General features: G+C 45.0%; 1 protein-coding gene across 3 annotated transcripts in view; it reads left to right on the plus strand.

The window, feature by feature from the left end:
* Window positions 1–11,958, plus strand: part of LOC138962329 (centrosomal protein 43-like) — a 43,884-nt gene extending 31,926 nt beyond the window's left edge. For all 3 annotated transcript variants that reach the window (XM_070334104.1, XM_070334105.1, XM_070334106.1), the window contains 6 exons: window positions 5,941–6,113; window positions 6,491–6,565; window positions 6,876–6,921; window positions 7,373–7,520; window positions 7,938–9,451; window positions 9,895–11,958. In XM_070334104.1, the coding sequence (XP_070190205.1) occupies window positions 5,941–6,113; window positions 6,491–6,565; window positions 6,876–6,921; window positions 7,373–7,520; window positions 7,938–8,018 (523 nt within the window). In that variant the 3' untranslated portion in view covers window positions 8,019–9,451; window positions 9,895–11,958. The remainder of the gene's footprint in view (window positions 1–5,940; window positions 6,114–6,490; window positions 6,566–6,875; window positions 6,922–7,372; window positions 7,521–7,937; window positions 9,452–9,894) is intronic.
* Window positions 11,959–12,078: the final 120 nt, after the last annotated feature.

A 12,078-nucleotide genomic window follows, 5' to 3' on the forward strand; every position in this document is an offset into this window, starting at 1 on the left:
AAGTGGTCGGTTCTGCCGACGATAAACTATCTGATGTTCTGCCTCCTGGCTCCGAGCTTGATCTCGAGTCGGAGTGTAGGGCGGAAGACGGGGATGCCTCAGTGGTAGAGGATTCCCAACTGAATTTGCCCGTGAAGCTGTCAGCCGCAGTGGCGCTGGCGGCGGAAACGGCGTTCAGATACTTTCCGGAAGGGGTGGTGAAGGACAAGGCTCAGCTTCACCCACCTCGTTCTGCTTTTGACGATTTCCGGAGTGCACAGGAGCAACGGCCTCGCTTCCGCTTCCGGGAATCGTCAACTATTGCCTATGAGATGGCTAACGTCTTGTGTGGTAAACGCAAACCGGCGGTGCCGTTGTTGGTTCAGCACGGCGAGGCCCCGGAAGACGTTGTCTCTTGGCTGGCTCAGCTTGGGGCTCGAGCTGCTTCCGGTGTTCCGAAGTTCAAGCTTAACCCTTATCCTATGAATCTGATTGACACTTTTGCTCTGCCGTCAGGGGCACTTCCGGTGACGCCGGAACTCGCTGCTTTGAGAGAAGACGGGTACAGTAGGGATAGAGTTGTCCCATGTACTGACGGTTCTCTCGCAGCTGTGGAGGAAGTTGGAAGGTCTTTGCTGGAACTCACGTCCGTGTCGGAGTCTCTGCAAAGGTCTTTGTCCAGATCGATTGCCACATCTCTTGATCCTTTTGAATTTCGGTTTGATGCGTCGCCGACAGATGTTTCGACACTGCTGGCTACTCTGGGCAAGGTGACTGGAGAACAGGTTGCTTTGTCTGCCCGGCTGTATACTCACGCAGTGCATTCAAGGAGGTCAGCCTTCTTGTCGGGGTCCAGATTTCGGGACACCGCGACCATTGAGAGGCTGAAGGTCTCCCCTTTTGCTGAGGGTTCTCTCTTAGGGCAGGCGTCTCTTGATGCCCTCCAGAAAGAGACGCAGGACGCGCGGGATGTAGCGATCGCGCGTTTGGCTTCACAGGGCTTCCAGAAGCCTCAGGGCAAGTCTCAGACTCAGGCGTTTTCTTCTGCTAAGCCTCAGACGTCCTCGTCAGGTGGTGGGAAGGCCCAGAAACAGTCATTCTCCTCCAGGGGTAGGGGGTGTGGAGCTCCATACCCTAAGAGGGGTCAGTCTTTCGGGGGTTCCAGGGGGTCGGGGCGTAAGCCTCACCCCCAATGAAACTTCCCCGAACAACACATCCCGGTGGCTCCCGCGCTAGTTGTAGCGGGCGGCCCGTCCAGGGCCCTTTCTTCCTGGCTGCAACTGGTGGCCAGCAAGTGGGTCACTGGGATAGTGTGTTCGGGGTTCCGGCTTCTCTGGTCAGGGCAGAAGGCTCCCCTGGTCAGGATAATCCCGCCCTGCAGGGCGCCAAAGGATTTGGTGGCACGGAACGCGGTCCAGGGAGAGGTCTCGGCTCTGCTGCTCAAGGGAGCTATAGAGGAGGTCTTGGACGCGCGGTCCCCGGGGTTTTACGGCAGACTTTTCGTAGTGCCGAAAGCCTCGGGGGCGTGGAGGCCGGTGTTAGATCTTTCTCCTTTGAACAAGTTTCTGAGAGTAATCAAGTTTACCATGGAAACTCCAACTTCGGTTCGGGAGGCCTTACGGCCGGGAGATTGGGCAACGTCGATCGATCTTACAGACGCTTACTTTCACGTCCTCATACATGTCTCGGACAGGAAGTGGCTTCGCTTCCCTTGGGGCGGCAAAGCTTACCAGTTCAGGGCTCTGCCGTTCGGCCTGTCTTTAGCTCCGTGGATTTTCACGATTGTGGTCAGGCAGCTTTGCGCTCTTGTGAGACAGGAAGGCATCCGTCTCAGAGCATACCTGGACGATTGGTTAATCCTTCACCAGAACAGGGGGCTTTGCGAGGCTCATACGCACAGGGTGCTGAGCCGGGCGGCACAGCTGGGGTTCTCTGTCAACCTGACAAAATCCGAGTTGGAACCATCCCAGACGTTTACTTACCTGGGCATGGAATTCGACACACTTCGGTGGTCTGTCCGTCCGTCTCAAAGGCGGATCGACAAGCTTCAGGGTCTGATTCGGTCTCTCTACGGAGAGAATCACGCCAGTGCAAGGGTTCTAACTTCGGTTCTGGGTCAGATGGAATCCATGGCTACCCTCATTCCGTTGGGCAGGGTTCACAAAAGGCCTTTTCAGGCCTCCCTGCAGTCAAGGTGGGATCAGACATCCCAGGACTGGAGTGTTCCGATCGCACTGGGAACTTGGTTTCAGCAGACCACAGGTGTTTGGCTTCTTCCGGATTTGTTCCGGGGTGTTCCCATTGTTCGTCCACCGCCGGAGAGAGAGTTGTTTACGGACGCATCTCTGACGGGGTGGGGTGCTCATCTGGACGAGCACATGGTTTCGGGAGTTTGGGATTGCTCTCAGGCCTCCCTACATATCAATGTACTGGAGTTGGAGGCCGTTTCCCTGGCGCTTCTAGCGTTCAAGCCTTTCCTGGAGGGCAGTCATGTACGTCTTCACACCGACAACATGTCTGTGGCGTCGTATGTGAACAAGCAGGGGGGGACTCGGTCTCACAGTCTTTCCGACATTGCATGTCGCATTCTCAAGTGGTGTCACGCCCAGCACATTCTGTTGTCAGCGGTGTACTTGAAGGGCAGTCTGAACGTCCTTGCAGACACTTTGAGCAGAGGGGACAGGATTGTTCATTCCGAGTGGACTCTCACTCACCAGTCTTTGCAGCGGCTTTGGTCGCAGATCGACAAGCCCAAGATAGATCTCTTTGCGACGAGGTTTTCGGCGAGACTTCCTCTCTTTGTGTCCCCCTTCCCGGATCCTCTGGCCTGGAAGGTGAATGCTCTGGAAGTGGATTGGTCAGATCTTCCGGCGTATGCCTTCCCTCCGTTCTGCCTCTTAGGCAAAGTCCTCAGGAAAGTGGACTTGGAGAAACCAGCGCTGGTTCTGGTCGCTCCTCTGTGGCCAAGCCAGCACTGGTTTCCCGACCTACTGCGTCTAGCAGTTCGGCCCCCGATCCCTCTCGCCCTGAAAAGAGGAGATCTCGTGCAGCCTCGGTCAGGCGTTCAGCACGAGAACCCACAGATCCTGGCCCTTCACGCGTGGATTCTGTCCGAAGCGCTTTGCGTAGGGCAGGGGCCTCTTCCCCTACTCTGAGATTCGTTGGACATGCACATAGAAAATCGACTTCTTCGGTTTACTCATCGCACTGGGCCTCTTGGTCTAGGTGGTGCGCGCTTAACGGGGTTAAACCTCTTTCACCTAGGTCTATTCATGTAGCCAACCATCTGTCTTGGTTGGCTGATCAGGGGGCTTCTCCCTCTTCTATTAGGGTCCGGAGGTCGGCGATCTCTTCGACCCTCGCGCAATTGGGCCACAAAATTTCGCTCGGAGGGGTTATCGCTAGTGTTATTAAGGGGGCTGCCCTTTTAGCAGCTCGTTCAAAATCGCTTCTCCCTGCATGGGATTTGTTCCTGGTCTTACGTTTCTTAGCCTCGGATGAGTTCGAGCCTCTTTTGTCAGCCAGTTTGGCCGATTTGACGCGTAAGACTGTGTTTTTAACGCTTCTCTCTACTTCGAGGAGAGGTAGTGAGGTGCACTCTTTGTCGGGTTTAGACAAGGATATTGCGCTTGAGAAGGATGGTTCCATTTCTCTCAAATTTGTTCCCGGCTTTCTCGCGAAAAACCAGAAACCTGGCCAGCTTTCCCCAATCTTGCGCATTCCACCCTTGAGCAAGATTTTGGCTCCTGGAGATCCCGATATTGCAAATTGTCCTGTGAGAGCTCTCCGATGCAGACCTGTTTACCCTTACGATTTTGGCGTAATTTATTACGATTTTCTGCAAAAAATACGCCATTCCGCTATCCGTGTCAAGACTACGATTTTCATAAATAAAAAAAATGTAAAAAAAATTTATTTTTTATTTTTATTAATTTGGCATTGTTTTTTTTCAATGGCAAAATGGGGTGAAAAAGCACAGCACTGACCAGAGATCATGTCTGTCTGATGAGACGCTGGAGAGCCTTATTCTAGTGGTGAAGTCTCGCCCTCATTCATTAGGCAAGCGCAAGTACAGTAGAGAAGCGCTTGACACACTGAAAAAGGCCTAACTACGAGCAAAAGAATCAGTGATGCATGTGCTTTTGATGTGATCTTCTTTGAAATTAAGATGACTACAAAAACTGACTGATGTGTTTTGTTTGTGAATGATGGATATAGTGTGCATGATTGCATTTCGCAGACACAGTTGTCATGTGCGTTGTAATTGGCGACGAATGCTGGATGATTACTATTTTTGTGCCAGGATTACTATTTTTGGGGCTGAGCATTACTCCAAAACACTTATGGGGGTAAACAGGTCTGCCGATGTTACCTGTCTCGAACTCGGCCTGTTAGGTCAGAAAGTCAAAAGCTTCTTTTCATATCTTTAAACACGGCTAGGTGTAAGGATATAGCGAAGGTGACTCTGGCCAAATGGATCTCCACTCTGATCAAACTAGCATATGCCTGGTGGCAATTGCAGTCGGGTGATGTTAGGGCAGTGTTGCCTCTCACCGCGGCTAGAACCCATGAGGCGAGAGCCTGGGCATCCTCAGTGGCAGTGCTTCGGTCCGGCAAGCTAGCCGAGGTACTGGAAGCTGCGTATTGGCGCTCTGAGGACGTCTTCGTCAATTATTACCTCAGAGACGTCGCTTCTGTCAGACAGGATGGAAGCTCCGCGCTGCCTGCCATGGTAGCGGCGGGACAAGTCCTGCGTGCCTAGTTTTGGTAAGTACCCACCACCTATAGTAGCAATCTGCTATATGTGAGTTGGGTAATAATATGTAATTTAATCCAAAATTTTAATAATAAATTTTCATTTAATTAATATACTTACCCAACTCACATCGTTTAAACCCTCCCGCCTCCCCGCTGTGGTGGTATTGGGTTCTAAAAAAGTAGTGAGTTGGGCTTCGTTCGAATGATACAAATGGCGGCGTATGCGCACGCATACGGATGTTGGACCGGACATCGGTCTGATATTATGGGATGGATCACTCTTTTTTAGGGTGGTCTCCCTTGTTACCAAGGGGAACGCGTACAGCGTTACCAGCACTGAACTAGAGTTAATTGCTATATGTGAGTTGGGTAAGTATATTAATTAAATGAAAATTTATTATTAAAATTTTGGATTGTACTACGTTGCAAGCCCCTGGAGCAATTTTTTGATTAGTGCTTTTGTGAACAAGAAACAATTAACAAGTGGCTCTATCCCATCTCCCCCCCCCTTTCCCCGTCGCGATATAACCTTGAACGGTTGAAAAGGACGTTAAACACCAAATAAAGAAAGAAATCTGTAAGGACATCAATTGGTTTACAGTTGTGTGGTTGGAGAAGAACAAAACTGAAAATCTAGCAAATTACATGCTTTGAAAAGGAGGAAATCTCTCTCACACTTGGCACAGTCAGTGTGTGTTGCTTAGTTACTGTCAACGCAAATTTAGTGGCTGGCTTTGTAATGTTTGAGTGTGGTGATTGAAAATAGCAACTTTTAATTTTGAAAAAGAGTGTTTGTTTAACAAATGTTTGATACTTGATTGTTTAAACTCTGTTGCTTGTTTGGAGTGATTATATGCTTAAGTTTCTCCTTTTGCATAATGAATGAGTAACAACAGGGCGATACAAATGAGTCCCTCAATCCCTCAAGATAGTCTCACATCTTCAGCTTTTTTTGAAAGCTCTGCTGTTCTCTCTTCATTTATAATAAGCAGCTGCATGATTAGAAACAATGGATACGGAGGGACGACTTGTGTTCTGATCTTGAAAGGAACGATGTGACTATTGCTTTGTTGCATTGTTAATTGAAAAAATGTACTCTGTTGATTTTCTCAACTTGTTCACGTCTGCTCTCCGTTTGTCGTACTTACAACAGCTTTTTGTCATTGTTCTCTCACCATACTTTTGCCCTCTTTTTATTTTTAGTGACAGTGACAAAAAGAAGGACGGGGTGGCAGCATTGGGTACAGGGGGTGATGCCAGCACCAAAGGGGCAGGAGACGGAAAGGGGGCGGGGAACGGCATGACATCACTTGGTGACCTCCCTAACTTCCTCAACTCTGGTTCGCTCACTTCAGCTCCAAACAACAAACCTGCTGGTAGGGTGAATGAGGGAGTGAAGCTTCATGTTGATTGGTGCAGAATTTTCATTGATTCAGGTGCTGTCAGTCTCAGCAGAATGTTGCCAGTTCTGAGTGGATTATGTAGTGTGTGTGTGTCTGTCTCTAAAAGATAGGCTGTCAATACTGACTGCTGCAAGTGCTTGTTCACATGATAAAGAAAAGAATACTCAAAAGTTTGCAAGATTTTGTTGGTACTTAGTATAATCAGATTGAAAGGAGCCTTTTCTGACTTTCTTCATCTGCTTATGAGTGGCAGCAAACATAATTTAATTTCATTGCTGTAAAAAATGTGTTGCAGTGTCTTGGATCAGTACATTCTAGAAGCATAATTCAACTTTTTTTTCTGTATGCAGGTGCAAAGGGTAAAGAAGGTGAACAGAACCTGCGGTCTTTGGATCGTAGAATGGCTGACCTAGACTTTGGAAATGGTAAGTCTCTGTAATGGTTTTATTGTGTTGAAGTAATGATCATACGATTCATTTACTTTTTTGCATTGTTTTGTTAGTTCCTCTTTTCTTTTCTGTTCTTTTCTTTCCATTCATTACCCTTTCTTCTTTCTTGTGTGTTTGAGTGCATGTGTATATGCGTGTGCATTTTGTTTTGGTCACAAGAAGAGTTATCCAAAAAGAAGCCTTCTTTTCATAGAATCTTTCCCTGACATCAAAGAAAATAAATATTTGGTCCAAGGATAAAACCTGAAAAGTGGCTGATGAATGATTTTCAATTACTTTGTTTCAGACATGCCGGGTGATTTTGAATACGAAGATGACTTCCAGAGCTCAGGGTAAGTATTTGATATTGAGGCTAAAGAAGCTTCAGTGCTACCAGCCATTTGAGGTTTCTCCAAGACAGGACACCTTCCAATCAAGGACACTATGTGTGATCCCTTTGTCTATTATCTTGACCAAAGTATATGTCATCACAGGCCACCTGCAATGTAGGGACATTTTTTGGTTGGCCCCAGAGGGTGTCCTCTCTTTGCAGGTATCATTGCACATGTACTGTTATGAGTTCACATACTTCATTCTAATATATGTATCTGAAGGTAGAGCTAGACTGAATGATAGGCCAACCTCAAAATTAATGGAGGGGGATTTGGACTTTTTTTTAGATACACCTATTCCTGTATACACCTTTACACAGATACTGTGTGCACAGCGTTTCTTCCTTGATACAGCTTCTTTGAAATTAAAAATTGCAAAATAGTTCATGCGCTTTGCAAACTTTGACAACAGGCACAGTCTAAGCCTCAAGTCGCCACGCAGCAAAACTGAAGGGAAGGACAAGACAGAAAACGGCAGCATAGCAGAGGAGATTGAAGATGAGGAGATTGAGGATATTTCCATAGAAGCCGACGACCTCCTCAAGAGTGAAAACAGTGGGGTAAGGATCTTGTGTGTTCATGCGACAGTTTAGGTTAGACCTGTGGTCTGAGGTGGTGGTAATGAGTCTGGTTTTACTGCTTGTGTGAAACAGAACGGTGGGATTTATAGTTGTGGGCGTAACAACCTCAAATACATGTATGTGGCTTTTCCAAGGCAAGGAGAATGAAGGTGAATTTAAAATAGAAAATTTGAACAGATCTACCAGGATTAGCTTTGAATTTTGAAAAGTACTTATAGCATTGCACTGTACAAGAATGCTTGTGCACAAATAAAGCTTTGCGTATGTTTTTGTGACATGGGATGCATTTGCTTTGATACATACAATGGTTTTGTTTTGATCAGTACAGCTGAAGCTTTTTCTGATGAAGTGAATTTTTGCTGCCTGAACCCTAACACACGGCTCTTTTCTTTTCAGTTTGACGACATGACGGAAGACAGAAGTATCTCTCAGATGGATGGTGGCTTTGATTATATGGAGGATCCGCAGTTGCCATGAAGTTTTCAAAACCAACAAGGCTTAAGCTAGACCATCTTCCAAAGACTTTAGTTCACCTGGCCAGAAATCCGTCCGAACTGCATAGTGGTTGAAACCCAAACCTGAGCAGTTGCAGTAATTACAGTGTAAAACGTAGAGTTTACTACACTATAATCAAAAGTAGCCCCAGCTCATAACACTAACCAAAGTAGCAGTTAATGACTGTATGCGTATAATCTCACAGAGGATTTTAGTTGTACATATACATATAGTACTTGTTACAGTGTATTTCATTCAGGCAGGTTTCACTGCTTGTAATATTATGTCATTGTTACTGTAGCAATATTATCGAAAAATGGCCAGAGGAGAGATAAACAGTACGCAAGTATGCCAGCTGTGTGCCTGGACAGTGGAAGGGTATGGAGTTGGTGTATGGTTGCACCAGTGCGTGCGAGAGAGGGTGAGTTATGGTTCGATGGGTAACAGTGTATTTATTCAACATTGCATAGTGTGTATCCAGTCTAGCATCTTACACAATCATGAAGGCACGAGCTTGAAGATGGACCAAACGAAAGACAAAGATTCAAAATATCTGCATGAAAATTGGATTTCAGGGATTTTATTGTCTGTTCACGTGTTCTTGTTTTTTTCTTTACGTTACTGCTTTTAGTTGATGATTTAAAAAATAAATTGCTTCCAATGAAATGTGAATCCTTCTGGAAATTTGCTTTTTCCGCCTTCTAGTTTTTGCTATCTGCACGATCACAAGCAAGAAAGCAAAACAGAATCAGTTGTTTTACCGCGACACTCGCTGCTTTCATTTTAACGTCATTATCAATCAATCAATCAATCAATGAGGCTTATATCGCGCATATTCCGTGGGTACAGTTCTAGGCGCTCTGCAGTGATGCCGTGTGAGATGAAATTTTATACGGCCAGTAGATTGCAGCCATGTTGGCGCATATTTACCTTTCACGGCCTTATTCCAAGTCACACGGGTATGGTAGACAATTATTAACTGTGCCTAAGCAATTTTGCCAGGAAAGACCCTTTTGTCAATCGTGGGATCTTTAACGTGCACACCCAATGTAGTATACACGGGGGGTGGTTCGGACACCGAAGAGAGTCTGCACACAAAGTTGACTCTGTGAAATAAATTTCCGCCGAACCTGGGATCGAACTCGCGCTGACAGCGGCCAACTGAATACAAATCCAGCGCGCTACCAACTGAGCTATATCCCCGCTTGAATGCTATTGATTTGGTAAGTAGCAATCAGCATGTGCCAGAAAAAGAAGTATTAGAATGACGGTACTAGTGGACTAATTGATGCGGGGAATCCTTGCACATTCACCCATTTTTACTTTCGAAGATGCAGCCACTGCATTGGTGCAAGGTTTCTTTTTGCAGAATGAAGAATTTGAAAAGCTAGTTTTATTCTGTGCATGGACTGTAGGTGCTTTTTGTCAATATAACACTTACCTCGACAGTACTATTCTTGCACATTGTCTATTATAGGCCGAAAAAATTGGACAAAACGCTGCGTGGGTACAATTATCTCCCATAACCATGCGCCACCGTGGATCCCAAGCACTGTCCGAGTGCTTCCCCCTTACAGGATGTAGGTGGCGCGTCCTCTTTCTTTTTTCGCGCGTGACAGTAGGCTGTGTTTCTGCTGCGCTCCCGGATTATTTTGGATTCTAGAGTCTTCTTTTCTGTGTGGATTACCACCTGTTGGATTTTTGTGTGTTATTCCACTTCTGGCTTGAGGCTACGTTGTTTTTCTTCCAACTTGTGCCTCCGTTGTTGTGTGGCGGACTCGGCGTGCCTACCGTCCTACTTCGTGGTGACCGGTCGTCTGCTTCTCGTTTCGCCTCATTCACTGTGCATGGACTGTAGGTGCTTTTTGTTTGCCATATTTAAAAATACTTTATTTATTGAAAGGTTTTGTTGTGTGAAGTCCTGTAGATTGAGGCCTCAGGATTGTAGTGGAGCTATTTTAGAGGCAACAGAAGATCATCTACTGTGAATTATCAGGTGCAACATAAAACTCAGGTGGAAATGTTGGTCAAACATAACAGAATACTGTTGCAGAGTATAGTTTTTGATTTTAATTGAGGAAAACTTTCAAGAAATGTTAGTTGGTGTGTGCCATTAGATGTCTCAATAAATGACTAATTCTGAAGAAATAACATATGCTCACTTGTGTGTCATGAGTACTTTCATGTTTTTATTTATTTGATTTTTTTTATTATTCACTGACCACATTCATCACTGATAATTAATTTAATTTGTTGAATAATTTTAAACTGTATTGACATGTAGGATTACACCAGCCACGATGCAAACCAAATACGATTTGTACAGTAAGTCTCCGGCTTTGTCCACAGTGTACATTACCTACAACCGTGTGATTCCGCTTTTGCTTCTTCGGTGCAAAAATGTATTTATGCTTGCAGTGTGGATTTTTGTCTCACTTTGTGAGAATCGAGAATTTGTATGAGAGAACGTGAGTTGGGTTAGCACTGTATATTAAACAGAAACGTTTACAAAAATTTGTGTTCAGCTGTCATGTCAGGTGATCTTTGTTCTGGTTTGTGCTCAAAATCAAATGCTGTTCTTAAAGGTGATTTTTGTATTTGTGCTTTCACAGAAGGGTAACAAAATCATTTTGAAGCAATGACTTTTGTAGTTGTGCTTTCAGTGAAGAATATATCAAAAATCATTTTGGAGCAAAACTGTTATGTCAAAACTGTTGCTATGATCAGCCCTCGAAAGATAAGGACATTTCAGCTCCTTTAAAAGCTAGCACACATTTTATTGCAAAAAAAAGAAGTGCTGTGGCCACAGGAACTTGTATCAAAGGGCTTTGAACTGTGGCTGTGGCATTCTTTAAATCCACACTGTGCCTTTGTGGTCAGTTTACAGAAGCTTGACTTAATAATGACACTGTTGTATCTGATTTTCTCCCAGGTGTGTACTTTTGTTAGCATAGATTAGTACCTTTGGATATTATTTCTTCAACTGTGTGTGTAAAATGCGTGTGTATACTGTTAAGGACACTGCCTCTTCTTTCTTTTGGGAGGGCCTGGGGAAAATTGCATCACTATGTTTCTTGATCGTTTGTAGGTCACAGTGACTATTGCTTGTTGTTAAACAGAGCAAGAAGTAACTCGACTGTTAACTGTTTAGTGGCCTTATATACATAAAGCTGAAGAGTAACGAAGTTTTATTAATTAACTAATGTTTGAAAGACACAGAGGAGAGGCTGCAAAAAGTTGACTGGGAATTGATCCCTCGCTAAACCTGGGGGACAAACACACGCAGCTAGCGACTAACCCAGTAACCGGTTTTAACGCCAGTGCCGTTACAGACTGAGCTATCTCCCCTCCCCCTGACTTCAACTGACTTGCCTGGATAGTGTCCCCTGATGCAAGCGTTTGTTTTCCACCTTGCTGTTACTCAAGTCTAACACTCGGCACCTTTCTTCTTTCAGACGCTAATTAATCAAATATCATTACTCTTCAGTTTTATCATTACCAGTTCTCTTCCTGGGGAGGGAGAGGTACTTTTACTGAAGATCTGGTGAAATGACAGTATTTTGGTTTTCATATAATTGCAAACATACATATATGCAAGTTCGCACTGAAGGTTGCATGCATGAAGTTTTGTTCACCAACATTTCAATGGTAAAGTGTAATAGGAGTTATGAAAGTGGGACCAAAAAATGAAATGGGGGGGAAGAAAAATAAGAGAAGAGTCTCGTTATCCAAACTTGTATGGTTCCACTAAGTCAAGGTGATAGTGGATCCATTAAAACCAATCAAGGATTGGCCCGCATCCTGAAGTTCGACTGGAATCTAAATCAGTCTGCATCTTCCGTAGTTCATTTTAGATTTGACATACATGTATGCATTTATCGTCTTGGTACTTAGTTCATGAGTGTTATGAACATTCGTTTAACAAAGGTGTACCAATACACTTTAGGCACAAGTATTTTACTGCAATGGTCTTTTTTATGTGTATACATAATGTAATGAAACGTAAGTGCTTGACACTTCAAATAAAAACTTTCCTATGCAA

Source organism: Littorina saxatilis, linkage group LG3 (assembly GCF_037325665.1).
Source record: "Littorina saxatilis isolate snail1 linkage group LG3, US_GU_Lsax_2.0, whole genome shotgun sequence".
Lineage (NCBI taxonomy): Eukaryota > Metazoa > Mollusca > Gastropoda > Littorinimorpha > Littorinidae > Littorina > Littorina saxatilis.